The sequence below is a fragment of the Pimephales promelas genome, chromosome 10 (genome assembly GCF_988280905.1).
Source record: "Pimephales promelas chromosome 10, fPimPro1.hap1.1, whole genome shotgun sequence".
In the NCBI taxonomy this organism is placed as follows: Eukaryota; Metazoa; Chordata; class Actinopteri; order Cypriniformes; family Leuciscidae; genus Pimephales; species Pimephales promelas.
Genome location: NC_142778.1, coordinates 21,978,057 through 21,999,513, shown reverse-complemented (window position 1 = coordinate 21,999,513; position 21,457 = coordinate 21,978,057). Strand labels below are relative to the sequence as shown.

Here is a 21,457-nt window from a genome sequence, read left to right as displayed (position 1 = left end):
TTTGTCAAGCTTATATATTTAAGTTCAGTGATTTTACTTAAATGGCAATGATAATTACCTATTCATTGTTATTTAAGTGAAATTACTGAACTTGAATATACAAGTTTGATAAAAATCATCATTAAAGAAGAAAATTTCAAATGGCATTTAGAGGCTTTTGCATCTGAACTCTTCATATATATATATATATATATATATATATATATATATATATATATATATAATTCTGCAGATGCAACTAGGCTTGATATTTTGCTAACTAATTCAAAACAGAAACAAAATATATAGGCTATGTATGTGATACAACTGTTTAAATGCTTTTAGGGACAACTTTGAGATACATATCAAATCACATTGAGATACATATCAAATACATATCACATTAAGATAAATATCAAATAACTTGATCAGTCATACAGTTAATGAAACAACATTTCTTTATGGATATCTTCTTTTTTATTAGTTTAACCCTGATGGTGTTGCAGTATTTGGATGGTGGTTGTGTAGGCACAGCTCTCTCATTGAAGCTCTGAGGACGAGCAACAAGATGTTGTTTCTCTCTATTTCCTCAGGAGGGCGCTGTTTTAACACAAAAACATGCAAAAGTTTGTATAATCCGTCTCCAATTATTGTTGTTACAGTATTTGTTTGCCATCTTTATTTGTGAAAATTAGCAAATGTACACACAAACTTACTCTTGTTAATGCTCGAATGAGTCTCTGTAGTATAGCATGTTCAAACTGAGGACATTGAACCACCACACGACCCACACAGTCCAGCAAACAGCAGATGGTGTGCCGCTGAGACTAAAACAGCACAGAATTATAATCACACAAAGCTGTATAAGATGAAATAAACACTTGTAACTATACAACTGATTACTTTCAATACTTTTTATGCTTACAAAATTTATATTTACTACATGTATTAAGTCGCACACAATACAGTTCAACATCAAATTGTGTGTTTGTGTGTTCTGTCAAGGGAGGCCAGACTCTGTTCAGACGTTCACCTTGTGAAGTGTGATAAGGGAGTTTTGTGCTGGCCAGGTTGAGGTCAGCCTCTCTATGTCATCTTTATTGAGAACAGGCTCCTGTTATAAGAAAGCACACCAGGTAAACCACTGCATTTGAAACAATGAGAAAAAAAAAACTTTCTAAAAAGTATATTTAACAGACATGGATATATTATCTGTTATTTTATATATTTTGTGCTAGAACTACTACTACAGAATTATACTGTGACCTCTGACCTTTAGTCTGTCCAGCCAGGTCCATAACAGTGTGCTCAGAACATCTGGATCTGTTTCTATGACTAATGTAACCCAGCCACATTCACTCAAGTTGAGCTCATCCTGCAGAGAATTAAAACAGGTTCAAATCTCTTACATTGCCACAATATTTACTCATTGTAATTTCTTTTATTATTTACAACTGCGGCCACACTGTACATTTTTTTTATTTTATTTTTTTTATACATTGTTGCCTTAAATTTTAATAAAATCAACTTTGATGTTTATGTCATTTCAACTTAAAGTAGGCTACATTATACATTGAATCTTGAATAACTTATTAATACAAAGTATAAAATTGCTTTACTTATTTTGATGAGTTAATGTAAAAACACGTCATAACTTATTTGTCATATAATTTTTTCCAATGTATTTTAAGATCTTGTGTTATACAGACACCCAGACAGAATAAGGAGAAAGCAAAATTTATTTATTTTTTTAATGAAGTCAGTAGGCTATCTACTGACTTCATTAGGCATTAGGAGTGATTTCAAAAGCAATAACGTTTATAGATTATATACCATGATTTAAAAAAAAAAAAAAATTAATCATTGATCTGTATTCAGTATTTATCTGCACGTGAAATGGATGCAGTCGTATGACCAATAAAGGGAACATGATCATGCTTTGCAGTGTTCCTGCATTGATCAAAATATTTTGTCAGTCCTGTAACTAACAAGGCTATGAATTCAGAAACATATTTTGCCATACTATACCTGCAAGCCAGCTGCTCTTTTCAATACAGTGTCCACTGGAGGACGCAGTTGTGCCATTGCCTTAGCAACAGGAATCGATAATGACGACTGATCTAATGTATGATCCTCTCGTTGTAACTTAAAAAAAAACATCCACATCATTTGCACAAATTGAAGGCAATACAAAATAAAAGTTCTCAAAACCATTCAGGCAGTGATCTTATGCAGGGAAAAAAAACTGCAGACATTTTAATTAGTTTCACACTGACCTCGAGGTTTGAGCTGAACTTAAGGAAAACTTGAGGCTTCTTGGTTTTACATTGTGTCTTCTTGTTCACAGTCTTATTATATGAGTGAGGAGCTGATGTTCCATTGCTTTGGTCTGTCATCTGTATATAAGGAATCTTTTGGAATTCTGTTAGGATTCTCTGATCTTTTGATGGGCCAATTTCTCCATTGCTCATTTTCTGGTGTCCACCAGTTTGAGGAGAGTAATGTGAGAACATGAAATCCTAGCAGAGACAAGATTTCAAATTTCATGTAGCCTAATTTTCATAAATTATGTGTTCACAAACAATTCCTGTGATGCAAAGCTGAATTTTTAGCATCTTCAGTCACATGATCCTTCAGAAATGGCAGCCAATACATTATCATCAATTTTGAAAAGTGCTGCTTAATGTTTTTGTTAAACTAATACAGTTACAAATAAATGTTGTTTTTTAAACGGTCTATTAATCAAATAATCCTATATAGGATTATTTGATTAATAGACCGTTTAAAAAACAACATATATATATATATATATATATATATATATATAATATCAGGATTATACATTTTGAATATTTTTTAAATGTAATAACTGAATACATATTACATGAAAAAAAGTTCAAAATTGATAATAAATATTATTGGTAAGTGCACCAATAACTGATAATTCAGCATAAAATCAGCATATTAGAATGATTTAACAATGACGATCATGTGGCACTGAAGAATGGAATAATTAATCACACAATAAATGATTTTAAACGATATTAAAACTCATATTGTAAACAGCAAAAATGTAAATAATAATCCAAATACAAAAAATATTGGCTCTCACCTCGATGATGGTAATCTTGCTGAGATCTGATTCGCTGTAGCTTCGCTTGTTTAGTAGGACGTCTCTCTTCCTCTCCAAGAACCCGAATGGCTCGTCCCAGGACGTGCAAGAGAACATTGTGCTCGAGCCTTGCCTTTCCTTCAGAGCATTAAAGTTCCTCTTCAAAAGTGTCTCCTTCACTGCCTTCTTTAGAGCCAAAATGTTCACCCTCTTCTCCAGTTCTCTCTGGACCTCTGGAGGACTGGAAGCTCCCTGGGATATAGTGATCAGCATGCTGCAGAGGATGTGCAGGATCTTGGGTGTGTGTTTGAGTGTTTGGGCCTCTTCCCCGTGCAGCAGAAGGGCCTGACGCAGGAGGTACTGCCGAAGACTGAAGGAGGAACCGTGGCGCATGTTCAGACACGGGAATTGGGCCAGCTGAGAGCTCACCAGCCGGGCGAAATCAAACACCAGATTGATCTGTGATCGAGTCTGGATTGATCGAGGCCTTTTGATCCGGACGTAGTGGACAGCTTCACTAGCGCTGATTCGACAGGTGTAGACTAGATAACATGCGATAAGAACACCTGTAAAGCAGGACGGATATTAAAGAGAATAGAATGTCACTTAATTTACATTGAAAGTAAGGATTAAGAAATTGCAACTTGCCTGTCCTGCCTAATCCAGCATGGCAGTGAACAGCCACCTTCCCTTCCTGTACAGAGAAAGCCAAAACCTTCACAGCATCCACCATCCCCTCCAGAGAAGACACTCCAAAATCAGACATCCCAAAATTATAGAAAAAAACTGTCAGACAAAAAAAAGGAATATAATTCAGTAATTCATCAGCTAATTTATTGGGTGAATCTCAAAAGCAACATTCAGGTCATATTTCACAATAAAATATTAAAAGAAAAAATTTTTTTTGAATGAATCATTCATATATCAGGAAGTATATATCTGCATTGTGACATATATATATATACATACATATATTTGCATTGTGACATCATTTTCATGATAACATTCTATTTTATAATATATAATGCACCATTCAAAAGTTTGGGTAAGATCCATAAGTTTTCTTTTTAATAGAAATTAATATTTTATTAAGCAAGGATGCATTCAATTGCATGAAAGTGGCAGTAAAGACATGTATAATGTTATATATATATATATATATATATATATATATATATATATATATATATATGTATAATAAAGCCTGTTATTTCTATTGATCAAGGAATCTTGAACAAATTATCAGTCTCCACAAAAACATTAATCAGCACATTTTTTTATCATTTAAAGAAGGGGATAGGTACAGTATTATATTTATGTATGATTATAATAATATATACGAATTTGGCACAATGCAGAAATTTTTTTTTGCATGTGTTTGGCTCACTTTGGCTGTCCATAAAGACCTGAGGTGAATATGTGAACCCACTGTCAGGCTCCAGAGGAGGGCCGCAGTGAGCATGTTCCCCTGGGAGCTGCATATTAATGATGGATTTAATGTTCAACCTGTAAACACACACACACACACACACACACACACACACACTGGCAATTATTAACCAGAACAATCCCCGTCCTGATAAACATCCTGATTAGGATTGTATTATATAACACTCACTGTTTGAACTGTTCTATGATGCTGTATCTCTTGATGAGATATGTAGAAGGTCGTGCCATTGCAATAATGTCATCCGTCACCCTAAATACAAAGTGATGTGATAAATAAACAGATGCATTGAATATGTGCATGCATTCAAGTCGGCCTTTTATGTGCTGCTTGTCAAGAGTGGCATGCGGCAAGATGTCCCAACATGCTTGTCTAGTGTTCTTCTTATACTCTGCATTAAAATGTTTTTTCCTCCTTTCATCAGGTCATCGGTTTTTCTCAGTTGCTCTTATCAATCATTTTATTCCCCTTAAAGCTACTACACTGTGTATCTCTTTTAGTTTATTCTTAGCTAAAAACACTTAGTTCTTTCAAAAATATATGTGCTCATTAATGTATATTTACTTTGTTCAAGTAATAAGTGTGTATGAGTGTATAATATGCCATTGAAAATACATACGGGTAAAGCCTGTTTTATGCTTCTGCGTCGAATCGACGGCGTACCCCCGCAGACCCCTATCCGTCGACGCGAACCCCTCTCCGACCCCTCCGCCGTAGCTCGACGTGCACCTCCAAAAATTTGTAACTGCGCGTCGAGGCGACGCAGACAGCAAGGGCTTTGATTGGTCAGATTATACATCAATTCAGGAGTGTAGCTTTTCCGATTTCCCCCTCCCGCTATTAGCGCTATTTTTAACATTTGCACCCTCGTTCTGATAATTATAATACTCTTATAAATAAAGTAAATAAAGAATTAAACGAAAAATAAACTGTTTTTTATTTCATTGTTAATATGTCTATATTCTTTTCTTTCTTTTTTGTTCGCAATAAACTTCAATCAATCAATAAATCGACGTTCGTTTTGAAACACAGTTTGTTGTTTATTTTCAATACAATGTTCACGGTTACATCATTGATAATACAGTACTAACCAAATCTGCCACGGGACACATTGTGGAGACTGAAAAAAAATCCTTCAAGTCATTCCGAACATCTATCGTTATGGCAGCTCGGGTGGAACCTTTATTTTACTGTCTATGGGTGGAACGGGCCCTGGACATCCGTGTTGATTCTGTGGGGAATGGATAAAGTTTGTGTCGTCTCGTTATTAAAAGTCGATTAGCTCCAGCTGGCAGCTGCTAAAACAACATTCTCTCTCTTTCGCTCGGCGCGCACGGAACCAAAGAGAATCGTGAACCCCCCTAGCGTTCTGGCGGCGAAATGCACTGCGATGCACCACAACCTCACGGAGAAGCATAAAACGGCCACGACGCCGTTGTGGTGACGACGTAGCTACGCCGTGGAGTTGACGCAGAAGCATAATGAGGCCTTAAGGGGTTCTAATGTCAGTCGCCATGTTGCCCCTCCATCTTGAAAGTACATTAGCCAAAGAGGGACATACCCGTTAATTCAAGCTTCGCCTTTCGCGTTTACGTTTGAGTTAACACTCATGGAAGAGGTCGAACTGGAAGCCATGTTAATCTTGGACTACATTGGCCACCGTAGGAGTTAAAACGAAATCGGAATTGAGAGGAACAGAAACTAATATTCACTGGATGGTCACATACCTTTTCACCGCTAGATGGGGGTAAAAATCACACAGTGTAGCTTTAATGATATTGTGCTTTTTCTTCAACACCCTCAATGTTTGTTTTGTTTTTTTTGTTTTGTTTTTTTGGTACAACAAATTTTAAACAGCTGTATCTCTAGGAACTTTTAGTGATTCGGACATTTTCTTCTAGCCATATGGACTTTCTAATGTAATAAAACAATTTGTTCTCTATAGCTTTTGTGAGAGCTTTTTTGACATGGCCATATTTGCCACTCAACTTTACCACATGCATGGGCTAAATGTATGCATGTGTCACAGCACAAGCTGATTCTATTTTGTTATAGAGTTTCCAAAAGCTTATTGTGTTTTAACACAATTGTGTACAATACAAATAAGTGACTTAAAAACAGCAGCGTTGAGGGGTTGAATAATTATGACATAGCTATTACAAAAGAAATACTATAACTCGAAAGAATTACATTATATATTGACATTATCACTTTTATTTTGCCACTAAACTGTTATAGGATTATATAACTGTTATATTGCACTTTAGAAAAGCTTACATTTGTAAATTGTTACATTCTCCGGGGGTTTGAATTCTTTTGATTGCAACTGTGCTCTCAGATATAACCATTCCTATATGTTTGAAATCGTTCAGTCAATAGAACATTGTTGGCCTCACCAGCTGCTAAAGACTCCCTGAACGGCCTGCTGGCTCGCGCTCCAACACGCCGGACCCTCATAGCGGCAGTCTCTCCCTCCACAGGCCAGAAGACAGATGATCTTAGGAGGAACAGCCTTCACCAGACTCTCCCTGGCCTGAGAATATGATGGTCTGGGCACTGGAACTTGTGAAATCATGGAGGACAGGAGAGGAAAGGAGGGAAACTAACAGCAAATGACTGCTTCTATGCACTAATGGCTTAAAATGTAGCAGGTCATTATGTGGATTTCCTGTGCTTTGGAAAATCAGCTGAGGAATAGTATAGACAGGAATAATAATGTCAGTTTCCTCATACTATATACTGTACTAACAAGACAAGAAATTAATTAAAATAAGAGAAGAGCATTCAAGCTAATACACTATAATCACTGCACGGCCGCCATGTTAGCTGACCCACATTTTAAGCCCGATGAATTATCTCCAGCGCTGAGCTTTTTTTTTATATATATTATTTTATAATTTTGACACTCAAAAAAGAAAACCTGACTTACCCATGTGGCTCCATCCAAAGAAAGAGTTAAATGTGAGAGGCGTACATGGGGATGTTATGACAAACATGTTAGAGAGAATGGCTTTACTGCATACATGTTGATGCCTCAAAGCTGACCCAGCGATTGGCTTCTAATCCTTATTAAGTGTCATAAACACATTAGTGGATAGACATTCACGATTCGTATTAAGTCTAATTATATAAGTGTCCAGCAGTCTGATACAATAATATCAAACCACTAGAAATATTTTTCTCATGTGCATTTTGCTTAATCAAAGGAACTTTTGAAAACAACGGCAAAGTTTTCTTTGTTCTGAATTACCCAAAAGAAGTTTATTCAAGTGTGTTATTATACTAAAAATAAGAAAGTATACTTTGTCTATTTTTGTCTAATTATATTTAATTTTTATAAGCATACTTAAAAAAGCATATTTTAAACTAATTTTATAAAGTATACTTAAAGTTCAAGTAAATTTTAAGTAAATTTTCTAGTAAGTATACTAATAATATCAATTTACTAGTAGTAAACTTGATAGTGTACTATTTCAATACTGCTTGGGTCCCACTCTTTAGTATATAAAAGTATACGTTTAAGTGTACTATATGTGTAACAGTTGTTTGTAGTAAACTTTTCTCATTGCTGCACCTGTAGTACAAGTGAACGACAAGACGTGAAATAATCACGTTGGTCCACTTTGGAAAACGTGTATATGTCACTGTTTAGTTTAAACTCAAAACCATAAACAGGGCTATACTGCCCTCTTGTGTCAAATTATATTTCTATATTTATTTTTCCAACAAATAAAGCCAAAACTGCAATAAACCCCCGTCCAATACACCCTTGAACTTAATAGATGCAGTGGCTCAGTTGATAAAGCGTCGGGCTATAATCAAGAAGACCTGAGTTCAATTCCCATACTTGCGTTAAATTGTTGTGATTATATCAAACAAAGTGGCCCAAACAATATTACTATAACCCGGTATCCACAAGACGTGAAATAATCACGATGGTCCACTTTTGAAAACGTGTAGATGTCACGGTTTAAACTAGCCTGGTTCAACCAGACTCTAGTACATTTCATTTGTACATACTGTTGGGAATCTTAGCGACTGACATGACTCCTGAGCGGATCTTCAATCATAGTTTAGCAGCCAGGACTCGGGGCTTCCGAACACCGCGAACACCAGGCTAAAGTCCAAAATGTCACGGTCATTGTGCACGAGCTGCCCAGCACAAACTTCCAACCTTTCTGCCTCCTTCACTTGGTCCTCCGTTGTGCAACAAGAGGTGAGATGATAACAATCCGGCTTTAAATTCTGTATATTCGGCAGTTTTTTTACCAACAACGGACCGACTGGCTTTTCTCACGTCTTTCTCCGCTGCGATTACTGCACTTAAACTGAGTAGTATGAAGCTGCAGACTCGGAGACCTGCATCTACAGTCCCCCTGCACCCAGAGTCCCGCATTCTCAGACCCCTCGTTTTTCGAGACAGCGCCTCCTATCAAATTGTATCGGATTATAAACGTGAGTAGGCTATCTTCAATTTTATTTAGCGAATCGTAGTAGCCTACTCGTTTGAGTAGTTCGAGTTTTTTAATGCAATTGAAGACGAAAAGTAAAGTCACGAACACAGTTTGTTCTTCCTTTTTTCTTTACAGCAAGATGATCAGAGTAGTATGAAGCTGCAGACTCGGAGACCTGCATCTACAGTCCCCCTGCACCCAGAGTCCCGCATTCTCAGACCCCTCGTTTTTCGAGACAGCAGGCGTTTCTCAATGTCAAGGAAGGATCCTTGGAAGCCGGAATTTCGAGGATGCTACGTCATCGATGTCCGTCGAAGGACTGTTCCAATGTCGAGGATCCTCAGAATTTCAACCAAGGACTGAGTCCTTCGTTCGGAAAATATCCCATACACAGGAAAGGATGCATATGTGTAGCCTTCGCGCTCTTAAATCACCCACAATCAATCCTATGCGCAGCTTTGCTATCTTGTTCAAAAACTAAAAAATGTCGACCGTTAGCGGAGTCGGAGTGATAACGGCAATATCAGGCGCGGAGTTTGCGGGGGGGCAGGGGGAGCGTTGCCCCCCCGGTGGCTGAAACGGGTAATCGCATTTTCTTAAAAAAGCTGTAAAAAAACTACCAACCCCAATCTCTTTAAGTTATCGCTCACTCGGTCGATTGTGTCATCTAACTCTGAGAGAAGCTTTTCTGCGATAAATGGGCGTCAATTTGAAATGTGCTGGGGACAGAGACGTACTCGAAAGGGCATTTTCACAAGTGCTGGGTACGCATTCATTCTTTTTCTCTCTTTCGAGTAGGTCATGTTTTGAAAGACGATGTTCTGTAGCTCCTGATGTACATAAATAAAAATGAGCACAATGTCCGAGTATAGTGAGTATATAAAGTATATACGCCCTTTATTGCATAAATAAAAATGAGCACAATGTCAGAGTATAGCACTTTTTTCATGTGTATAGTGAGTATATAAAGCATATACTCCCTTTTTCGTGTATAGAGTGATGGTCCAGATCCAGGACTCGGGAGGTTCGAGGTTCTCATCCGCACTCGTAAAGTTTTTTTTCCCCTCATCAAAACCAATAGGTAGCCTAATCCCGTGTCTTAAAATTTTTTCAATGATTCATGAAGTATTAATGCGAAATTTAACTAGTTTTTTAATCATTATCATTGCCAGAATGTGTTTTGAAAAAAGGAAAGAAAACTTTAAGGTTGAAGATAATATTTTAACAGTGCAAAAGTGGTCCACATTTCATGATCCTATAACGAAGATGCGACGCGAAGTGGCTGTTAATGCGAAGTTCTAGCTGTTTACAATGACATAAAGGCAATAAAATATCAGTGTATTGTTTTACTGTTTTTTCTTGGGATAAAAATAAATATGTGTTTATTTAGCATGTTTTTTTTTTTTGCCCCCCCTGGCTCGAATGTCAAACTCCGCCTATATGCTTTCAAATGTAAGCAAGTATAATTTCAGTTTAGCCATTTATTTAATGTTTGTTAAACTATTTATCGGCTCAAATTTGCTGAGGGGATTTAAAGCTGTTCCCTTTTACTGGTGATTAACTTTTTGATTTTTACTTCATATAACGTTATAGCCTTTTTTGTTGGTCACATAGATATTTTACAATTGCATGTGTTAGACAGCTAGACCATGGAGGTAGTTCTGTTAACTCCGGTAATATAATCGTTTTTGAATGAATAAACTCCTTTTTAAATCAATATTTTGTGTCAAATTACTGATTTATTTGGTAGGTAGCCATGTTATAAGTGGGAAAATGTATAGCGAGGCGGTTGTTACAGCGAATAACGTTACAACCGGCTGATCAAGACCCCTCTGCTTTAGAGTTTGCGGGGTTGTATTCACTATAACAACCGCCTGGTTATACATTATCCCTTTATTTATTTATTTCTATGAGGACTGACAAGACAAAATAAGGACTGTCAAGTGTATTTAAACAGTGCAGTACACCAGCTCAATGATTTTTGCAGCGCCGAAGCGGACCTTTCACTGATGTAATGACGCAATGACGTGCACTTGCTAGCCTGTTCCATTTACGTGTTCTCCGAACGCTAAAGAGGACCCTTGCCTAGCCTCTGAAGGAAATGACTTGGAAGGACCCGTCCTGCCAAGGAAGTATCCTTGACATTGAGAAACACCTAGCGCCTCCTATCAAATTGTATCGGATAAACATGTGAAGAACAAAACATGAGTAGGCTATCTTCAATTTTATAGCAAATCGTAGTAGCCTACTCGTTTGATTTATTTTTTAATAAAACTAATTTAGCTCATCGATACAACATATGAATAGTCCATTTAATAGCTATTTGTAAAGATAGTTTGTAACAAGATTTGAGCCGTTAATGTATGTTTTTTCGCCCTCTTCCCCTCGAATATATTTAGATAGCTTACGTTTACATTAGCCTTTAGCCTTGGACTTTTTGTAGAAATGTCTTAAATGCTGCAGTTATTTTCACTGCCCATTTTGTGCCCCCATATATTTCAAACCCACAAAGTTGTCCAAAGTTTAAAAACATCTCAACTTGAGATTCTCAAGGGACACTCCAACAGAGCAGTGCAACATGGTAACTAACATTTGCAAACATATTTTTCTTTTTTTCTTTCTTTCTTTTTAAAACATCATAAGACATGTGCTATCGGTCCTATGGAGTTGCCCCTGCCGAATCCAGCAACATATAATTTTATGATTATGCAAAGTGACTTATAAATGAGTTTTTTTAATGCAATTGAAGACAAAAAGTTAAGTCACGAACACTGTTTTTTCTTCCTTTTTTCTTTACAGCAAGATGATGTTTAGGTGATCATTAAATGAAGTACAGAATTGTTTATTATTGGTGTTTTGTCTATTCTGATTTGTTTTGCTTCGCATTCAAAATATCAAAAAACAGATATTGTAATGTTAGCATGGTAATGTTAATTAGACTATTATAGGTTGAACTGAAAGAAAAATTGGAATTTTAATTAAAAAAAAAATATTTTAAAAAAACATTGTAGCAATATAATATCACATTGCCTTACTATTTTTCTGAAGATAGTTCAATCTGCTAATTGTATCCCTTCCATCAGTAACAATTAGTTTTTTGACACATGCATTAAGCAGGGAACACAAATATTTATTGGATAATTTATTTGAAGACCGTAATATTGCATCCTATTGTTTTTAATTGCATTTGGATAATGCGCTGTACTCTGTGTGCGGGTGTTATTCGATCTTTTGAACAGCAGGAGGCGCTGTGTTCGAAAAACGAGGGGTCTGAGAATGCGGGACTCTCGGTGGGGGACTGTAGATGCAGGCTCCGAGTCTGCAGCTTCATAATATTGGATGTTTAGGTGATCATTATCTTAAATAAAGTAGTTGTTTATTTTATTGGTGTTTTGTCTATTCTGGTTTGTTTTGCTTCGCATTCAAAATATCAAAAAACAGATTTTGTAATCTTAGCATCGTAATGTTAATTAGACCATGAAAGAAAAATTGGAATTTGAATAAAAAAATATTTAAAAAAACAATATAATATCACATACTATTTTTCTGAAGATAGTTCAATCTGTAATTGTATCCCTTCCATCAGTAACAATTAGTTTTTTTCTGCACATAGGGAACGCAAATATTTATTGGATAATTTATTTGGAGACCGTAATATTGCATCCTATTGTTTTTAATTGCATTTGGATAATCGTACGCTGTACTCTGTGTGTGGGTGTTATTCGACCTTTTGAACAGCAGGAGGCGCTGTGTTCGAAAAACGAGGGGTCTGAGAATGCGGGACTCTCGGTGGGGGACTGTAGATGCAGGCTCCGAGTCTGCAGCTTCATAATATTGCTTAAACTGACGCACTACATCAACGTCATCGTTCTCAGCCACTCCCTCTATTCGCTGATTGGTCCTACAAAAAATTGATTTCTGGAAACCTGTAAGGATATGGAGCGGTCCCAGACGTAGTACTGAAGTAAAATGAAATTGAGCGGAAGTGCGTAGGAGGGCGCAGCCAGGGCGCAGCCAGGCTAGGTTAAATATTACCCAAGTAATCTTTATCTTGTGACCAGATTTAATTGTGATATTGATACATTTTGTACATTTTGTGGTCTACATGATGAAACATTTTATCATTTATTTTGGAGTTGTCCTCATTCAGTTTGTTTTTGGTCTGATTTCTGCTCCTTTATTACGGCTCACATCATGCCCAGATTTCAACTCTGCTTCAAAAATGTGTTATTTGGTTTTTTCCTTTATGACCAATCTTATCGTAGGGAATACTACCTAATTAATCTTCTTCTTCTGTTAGCTAAATTTAGTATCCATAAATGTAAATTTGGTGGAAACAAGCCTTTGTTTTTAATTTTAAGAGCAGAAATTCAACAATACCTAAAAACAATACTGGGTTTGAAAAATAAGAAAGCTGCAAAATGTGTATCTATAGATAATGTGTAGATGTCAGGTTTTCATTAAACCGAGAAAAATGGAATTTTGTTTTATTTACAATCACTGAGAAATGTTCTATTATTTAAAATGCAATATATATATATATATTATTTTCAAGGTGAAAAGGATTCATTTGCCTGGATCCACCCCGAAGAAAACGTCTAAATGCCACGTTTTTAATGAAGCAGCCTAATGAGTAAAAAAGGCCCCAAAAATGACATTTTCAAATGGTTATAATAAATTAACTATGGGGTATTTTGAGCTGAAACTTCACAAATACATTCTGGGGACACCCGAGACCAATATTACATCTTGTAAAAAGGGGCATAATGGGTGCCCTTTAAGTGTAATTTTAAGTTTATTGAAAAGTACATAAAAAGCAGACTGAAAGTATCCTTTCTTATTTTTAGTTTAAAAGAAGTATACTAATAATAAACTTTTTTGTAAATTAATGCTCAGTGTAGCCAAATAAATGAGACCAAAGCAACAAGACAAGAATAAAAACACAAAACATTTTTTTTTTTTTTGACAACATACTTGGATACATAACATACTTAGAGGAAGTTTCCGTGTAGCTCATTAGACTGTTGTGCATTCTGGCAGACAAATGCACAGAAATCCATCTGCAATCATGACATTTTGAAGAACATCAATGTAAAAACTAAATGCACAACTTTCTAGTGATCCCTTCGCCACACAACCAATTATCTAATTAGTGCTCAATAGGAATGAGGCCTCTAATGTTGTGTCACATTTATGCTTCATTTCGGGGCTAGACCTGTACAGGTCCTTTGAATAGGACCATGTTCTGTATGAGATCATATCCCATTACAGGTACGTTACATATGTTGTGTAACTTTTGTTCAACAGCACTGCAATAACACCTGTGCGTGAGATTTAGCAGTGTGTCATATTGTGTAGTGTAAGTAAGGTATCTGAACCAGTGGATTCAACAAAGTCAGCACAACTTGCAGAATCATTGTGCCTGTGAACCCTATCCTGGTGAACATGCCATCTCGCTATTAGCATGCTCTCTATAGCCAAGTGCCACTGACGTTGAAACAAGTGAGCTAAAAAAATAAAAATAAAAAAAATAAAACAGTGGGCTATTAGCACTGACCCTGATCCGCTGCTCCAGAAACCTTCTGTTAGTTATACTGGAGAGCTTTGAATCAAGCAGCCATAGTCTGAATATCCTTACAACAAATACACCTGGGCTTCAAAGGGGCACTGACCTCCCATTTGTGAGCAACATAGTACATCCATTGGTACATTTTCAAAATGCCCATCCAGCCCATCTCTGTTTGTATTTTAATGGATGTTTGGCTACTGTAGACCTGTTGCAGAAAAAGTCAGTCCTGCTGAAAGAAATTGGAGTCATGTGCGTTGCTCAAAGGCACAATGGTGATTGATGAGGACGATTGTGATGACAGAAATAACTGGCTCACATCTTCCAACCTCTGGAAAAGCAGCTCTTTAACCATCAGGTCATCACCTCTCCATGTACATTTCATTCTTCTCTCCATGGTTTCTTCAGGGTTGCACAAAACAGACACAAAAGCAGAGCCAGTCTGAAGAAAAGCGATGGTGCTGCCACTGCACAGCGGGTAAGTTGCGAGGTCCATCGTTCCTATGGAGGATCATGGTCTACGTGTCAGGTTTGCCATGGACACACATGGCGCGGGAGGTGCTTGGGTTGTGACATTTGTCACAAAAGAAGCTGTGTGTTTCTTTGGCTGCTGCTTGCTTTAATCAGCAAGTACACACAGTTCATGGATCCAGCGTACTATTGGGTGTTTCTCAACACTGGCTGCATCAAGGTCTGAAGCAGTTGTCTACCCTTGGCGGCATTCAATTACTTCAGCACCTCCATCATCTTCATCATCATCATCTTCATCCTCTTCATCACTCCCCTCAGAAAAGATCTGTTGACGCAGGAAAAACACTGTTGCTTAGATAAATACCATGTAAATAATTGTTCACTCAACTTAATGGTACATTCTGTAACTTTTGACATTAGTTGTTATTAAACTGCATGCGTCTTGCGGAAGAACATATAGCCAGAGCTATTTGTCTAGTCCACGTGTGCTGGGCTACTTCGCAGCAGTTGTCGACCCGGTCTAAAATATATAAACACTTATTATAGACGCACTAAAAAAAATACATAGTGTACCTTTAACTTTGTAGGTATTATTTTGCTTTGCCTTAGTTACGTTGTTTGTACTTAGAATATTAAGTATTTTCAACTTGACAAGTTATCGCCAAATCTGGCAGCCCCCACCACTCTATAGGCCTACATACACTACCTGATATAAGCCTATATACAGTAAGTTTCATATATTTCACACATGATAGATAGATAGATAGATAGATAGATAGATAGATAGATAGATAGATAGATAGATAGATAGATAGATAGATAGATAGATAGATAGATAGATAGATAGATAGATAGAGATAGATAGATAGATAGATAGATAGATAGATAGATAGATATGGGGTGAACTCAAAACAAACATTAACTATGAGTTTAAAGGGACTCTGTGTAGATTTTTAGGTATTTTATTATCTGAAATCAATATTTTTATTCATAAATATGTCCTCAATGGTGCACAAATACCTCTGCAAATTATCTGACTTATCCTCGTAAATGAAGAATTTATTATCTTTATGTACATGGGACGGGTAGGTTCACGGAGGCTTCCATGTCCGTTCCGCCATCTTGAAAAACTATAATAGCAGAGAGGGTCAAAAAGTACCACCAGCCAAACGCGTTTCCACAACGCGTTTTCGTTCAGACTCAGAGCCATCGTCACGTCACATTGAGAGGCGCATTCCCTGCAAGTTTAAACGGCTGCATTGCACTCCTATGATTGCTGATTGCTCTTTTGCTCTATTATTTGTAATGGCGGACCATATGCCGAGTCACAGGAGAATGCATCCTCCTCGCAAAAAAAGGCCAGACTTGAACGAAAAAGGAAATGTGACCGGAGATTGCAAAAAACAAGGCCATTAATTTTTCCGTCATAAAATTAATCGGATCGGGTTCGATTTTCTGCATTTTTCGCATCCAGAGCCAGCATTTTGAGAGGTCTTTTGACAATTCAGGGCCGGGGGAGCTCGTCCTCAAATCATTGAACATTATGCGCCGTGCTTTCAGTTTCGGTTTTCAATTCGATCAAGTGTTTATGTTCTCTTCTCTATTGGGTTATGAAATGAATAAACCTCCCCTTTCAATCAGATTGAAATTTAGGATCGAATAAGGTGTGATTGAGCAGCCTATTCGATAACTAATGTATTATTTGGGCACAATATATACACAATACACAATAACAGCCTAGCTGTTCTGTCTGCCCAGCGCTTCCACCGGGCCGCGCGCGGGTGTGTGTGTGTGTGTGTTTGTGTGTGTGTCCATACTTGGTCCATACCAGACACACAGCCAGTCTCCGTTCAGAATCGATTGGTTCACGGAAATTGGTGGTCTTGTTTTTAATATGTGGCTCCAGAATCGCTAGCAAAGCATCAAACTGTCCCACTGACATTCTGAGGTAAATTTTGAATCGCTCAGGATAAATTCGCAACTCCTTGATAAGGAACTCTACTTCCTCTCGGCGCAATTTCAGGATTGGATGGACGTAATATTTTCTTTTTCTTCTCTTTTCAATATGAGAGAGGGCAAAAATCATCCTCACTGCTTGACGAATCCAGTTGGTATTTTTGCGTTTTTCCCCGCAAAGGTTTAATAAATACGCAACGGACTCGGTGTGCAAGGTTTCTATGCGTGACGAATTCTTAGGCTGACGTAGGCCTACACGAAAATACGCATACGAAAATTTCGTACTCCGTGTGCAATGGCCTTAAATATCGGGATAGCGTTTTCAAGGTGGAAAGAGCTAATGCAGCAGAAAGATTTCAGAAGAGACGCTGAAGTTGCCTGCTTTCTCCTCGACAGGTTAGTCAATGTTACAGTCTTACTTATTTTTTTTGTCATTGCTTGGTTGTGTACTTTATTATATAGACAGTATAACATTTATAGGTAAAAAAGTTAAACAAGGTCTTTGATGAATAGCAGCTATTGACTACTTTACTCGCAGCTATTGTGAAGGAAGGTGCTAAAAACAAGGTTTGTAAGTTAATACTTTATAACCTATAAATTCAGTAAGAATATAGAGATAATGATTGTAAGAAAATATTGAAGAAAATATTACTCTCTGTAAGATTTTCTATAGCTTTCTTTTTTTATATAAATGTCAATTAGCTAAAATTGTGATTTAGCTATGTGGATAAGATTGTACAGAGAATTAAAATTAATTCATACAGCTAGACACATAAATTGTACACATAAGTTAACACATAAGTTGCTGTTTTTTTTTTTTTTAAGTTACAAACCTGTTCACCCGGAGAAAAACTCAATGAAGTGTTACTACAAGACATCCTGTCATAGCATTTTTGGTACATAACGGCAACCGTAGATGCAATACGCACTTGAAAAAGCGAGGCGCTGGAGAGCAAAATTCGTTTGAATGCAAAATACTATTTAACAACTAGATGGGGGTAATTCCTACACAGAGTCCCTTTAAGATGCTGCACAAAAACAAAGGATTATAATGTAGTTCAAATGCATTTGTATTGCAGATGTTACAATAGAATAGGCTATTACAGCAGAAACTGTATTACAGCGGAAACTGTATTACAGCAGAAACTGTAGTGTCAATTATTGCAACAAGACAGATTAATGCATATGTCCTTAAAAGTATTTTATCTGCAGTAAAGTTTGTAAAGACAACGTATAAAAGACATCAAACCTAAAACCACACGTTGTGTGATTCAAAATGGTTGCTGACGTGGAAAAGTTAGGCTACTTTTTAATATGGTTTAGAAAAATGCAAAATCCTACTAGGCTACACCTCTAAAACAGCATTCACGTCACTTTAAAAGTCATGAATTCGATTAATTCACAGGTTAGCGAAAATATTAAAAACAAGCCATAAAGCTTACCATTCTGTTGATATGTTTAAGCTTCAGCGCAGTGTAGTGCAGTTCATGCAGCAATATATATTCCCCCGTTAGCCTTTCTCTAGAAAACGGATCACACCTCACGAGAGAACCACGTCAGCAGCCAATCCGGTGCAGCCCATAGACTGTAAAAGGTGCAGCCACATTACATTCGGTGTTTCTCAGAAACGAAACTTTGCTTGTGAGGGAGTTTCTGAATCATGTGAGTTATCACATAAAAGAACAAGGCTGTAGGTTATTATAATGTAAGATAAGCAAAGACAGTCTTGTTGACATTATAGGCATCACACCTTCCTAAAACCTGAGTCTAACACACCCTTTTAGATAAACACATACAGAGGTGAGTGAACAACACAAAACACCATTTACATTTTACATTTATTAATTTAACAAACAATTTAATTCAGACCGACTTACAAATGAGAAATAGGCCTACAACTAATTATCATAAAGAGGAAATAAAGTTTCAGAGATCGTTTTTAGAAGCTGGAGAGATTGCTTTTAAAAGTGAAAGCATAAATCTTTATGCTTTCAAAATGGTTGCTGAAGTGGAATATATATCTATCTATCTTTTTATGTGTGTAGCTACAATTGTTCAGAACTCTGCTAACCATGGTATTGTCACTAAACATGTGGTGAAGTTTCCGTTGTGAATCATTGGGACAAAAGGGAACATACAAGCCTTTATTTGGGGAAAATAAACAAAATTTTAGTACTGTTATGCAAATAGTATTTTAGTATGTTATAACATTACTGTCACTATAGCGAAAATGTGCAGTGACCACCAAAACATGGGATGTTTAGTCAAAATATTTGAATAAACTACATTGAAATATCAACAATAAGATATTATGATGTTTTTATTCAATGTATATCCAAACTAATGAATCCTTAACTTTGAAATCAGTGATTAGCTGTAGGCCTGCCTTTTGCAAAGAAATATTGGATTCAATACAACAAATCCCATTCATTTGAAATAGTTAAAATTGTAATAGTTGATTCATGTGTGAAAACTTTTTAATTAAATAGCAACAAAAAATTATTTACAAGGTAGATGTAGCTAATCAAAATCTTAATAGCTCATAACTCTTTTTAAATTATAGGCTATGTGTTTTGACAAATTTGGGGAGAGGAAAATATTGTATAAAACTTATACAATATAAGAATTAACTGTACAATTACTAAAAACTAGAAATTATTAGAAATTTGTAATTTGAATATTATACAAATTACATGCATACAATATGTATATATATATATATATATATATATATATATAGGCTATATATATATATATATATATATATATATATATAAGTGCTCTCAGATCAATTAATCAGGATTTATCACATCTAAAATAAAAGTGTTGGTGTTTATATAACTTGTGTGTGTATATTATTATTAATATAATTCCTAAAAATATTCCCATATTGACTTATAAGATGTGCTGTTGTTAGTAAATGCATCATTAAAAAAATGGGTAAATGATAAAAATAAAAAACCCAGCACAATATGGATTTTCGTTGCGGATTTTGCTATTTTTATTTAGTTTTTATTTGTTTTACATTTTTTTCCGGGGCTTTTGTTTTATCAGTTGGGCCCCGGACCAACTGAACCAAGCAATGCAGAAACCAAAGGTTTCACCAAAAAAACAATTCTTCATTTCAGTTCAGTTTTCATTTGTAGCATTATTCAAGAGTCGGTAAAGTTAAAGAGGTTTCTCGGTTCACTTTTAGCATTACATGCATTGGTTTTTTTCAGGTCGGTTCTTCGCTTCGTATAGACTTTGTTGTAGACTTGAGGCTTCACGTATGATGTCAGGCTTCGCAGCATTACGCGCTGGCCTCTGCGCACCTGGACACCAACGCAAAACAGGGAGTTTCCCCTCTGAATGGTGATGGGCCAGATGACCCCGCCCGTGGCAGCGAGGATTTACATGAGATCCGCCGTCATGATGCTGCAACAAACAATATAACCATTCAGAGATAGGAAATCCAAATGGATATTAAATACCAACATGTACAATTATATAACAATATTGCATTTGAAAGACGTTGTTTAGATGTACATTGTGAGGTTTGTTTGTTTAGTTCACTGATGTCTTTTACAGTATCTAAAAAAAGAGTTTGAAATATTCAGTAGACTACTCACATATTAGTGCGACGAGATCACTCAAGGTTTCACGGCGTCTCCCACAGAGGAACCACCATAGACCTGTTAAGAGGATTTAGATTCGGTTACACAGTGACAAACCACCAAAATCAATTTTGCATTACAAAATTGTGATAGAAAACACTTTTGGAAAACTTTATCATTGTAAATAAAAATCATAAGTAATAATAATAATTGTTAGAAATGATCTCTTACCCTGCTAATCCGTCAGCAAGCGGCTCTCACGAAGTGTCATCGATGTGTCGCTGTAATTTATACTGGTACACTGTTGCCAAAATCCCGCCCTCAACTGATCTGAGAACTGCTGTTGCCCTGGTTTTCATAGGTTTCTTTTTCTCGGTAAGTTGCTGTTCTTCTGTCTGCCCATCCCTCTACAGGATGGATTTGTTATTCTTGGTGAATGACACAGCATTTTTGTTAATATACTTCATTAGTTAATATAACATCCACTACTCCTCTTTGCTGAGACAACACATTTTTCTGACTGTTATGTCCCAGGTCATATATTTATTTTTGTTCATTTAAATTGGAAATGTGTGTATTGCATTGTATTTTTCCTGTTGGCTATAACAGCCTGCAGTGGGGAATGTTGTTTTCCTGTGCTTCTCCCTATCCTCTCATAGGAGTGTGATTGGTGCAAGCCATCTGTTCCTCATGATTGTGGAGAGGTGCCTGTATTTCAACAGAAGGAACTGGTTGTGCAAAGAAAGACACTGAGCTATATTGTTTTAAGAAAACCTGTTTCTCCTGCTGTGGTGGCAGCCAAAGTTGATTTGTTGTAGTTTTATTGTTATTGATTGCAGAAGCATGGTGCCATTTACCCTTTTCCCGGGCTAGTAA

The 21,457-nt window shown here is 36.5% G+C and overlaps 1 protein-coding gene and 2 long non-coding RNA genes across 4 annotated transcripts; all 3 read right to left on the bottom strand.

Annotated features, from left to right (window-relative positions):
* Nucleotides 1–218: 218 nt before the first annotated feature.
* LOC120464914 (protein tyrosine phosphatase domain-containing protein 1) lies at nt 219–8,836 on the bottom strand. 2 transcript variants are annotated; one of them, XM_039654502.2, is made up of 12 exons: nt 8,559–8,836; nt 6,935–7,100; nt 4,710–4,790; nt 4,479–4,597; nt 3,740–3,877; nt 3,092–3,657; nt 2,256–2,498; nt 2,008–2,124; nt 1,253–1,354; nt 1,013–1,093; nt 696–806; nt 219–579 (listed from the first exon to the last, which is right to left on the bottom strand). In XM_039654502.2, exons 1-12 carry the CDS (start codon nt 8,581–8,583, stop codon nt 460–462), a joined length of 1,869 nt encoding a protein of 622 aa, XP_039510436.2. In that variant the 5' UTR covers nt 8,584–8,836; the 3' UTR covers nt 219–459. The 2 variants fall into 2 exon arrangements, with proteins under 2 accessions (XP_039510436.2, XP_039510437.2); XM_039654503.2 differs by having other exon boundaries at nt 6,935–8,836.
* Nucleotides 8,837–13,820: 4,984 nt separating this feature from the next.
* Nucleotides 13,821–19,747, bottom strand: LOC120464848 (uncharacterized). Its single transcript, XR_005618749.2, has 2 exons — nt 18,428–19,747; nt 13,821–15,354 (listed from the first exon to the last, which is right to left on the bottom strand). It is a non-coding gene; the product is annotated as an uncharacterized LOC120464848 (long non-coding RNA).
* Nucleotides 19,748–19,962: 215 nt separating this feature from the next.
* On the bottom strand, nt 19,963–20,949 carry LOC120464847 (uncharacterized). Its single transcript, XR_005618748.2, has 3 exons — nt 20,813–20,949; nt 20,597–20,659; nt 19,963–20,402 (listed from the first exon to the last, which is right to left on the bottom strand). It is a non-coding gene; the product is annotated as an uncharacterized LOC120464847 (long non-coding RNA).
* Nucleotides 20,950–21,457: the final 508 nt, after the last annotated feature.

Coding starts and splice junctions, on each gene's coding strand:
- LOC120464914 (XM_039654502.2), bottom strand. CDS start 8,583: ATGTCAGTCGCTAAGATTCCCAACA. Junction 4,791..6,934: donor CAGGGAGTCTTTAGCAGCTG/GTGAGGCCAACA, acceptor CTTTGTATTTAG/GGTGACGGATGACATTATTG. Junction 2,499..3,091: donor GCAAGATTACCATCATCGAG/GTGAGAGCCAAT, acceptor TGTCTCTGCTAG/GATTTCATGTTCTCACATTA.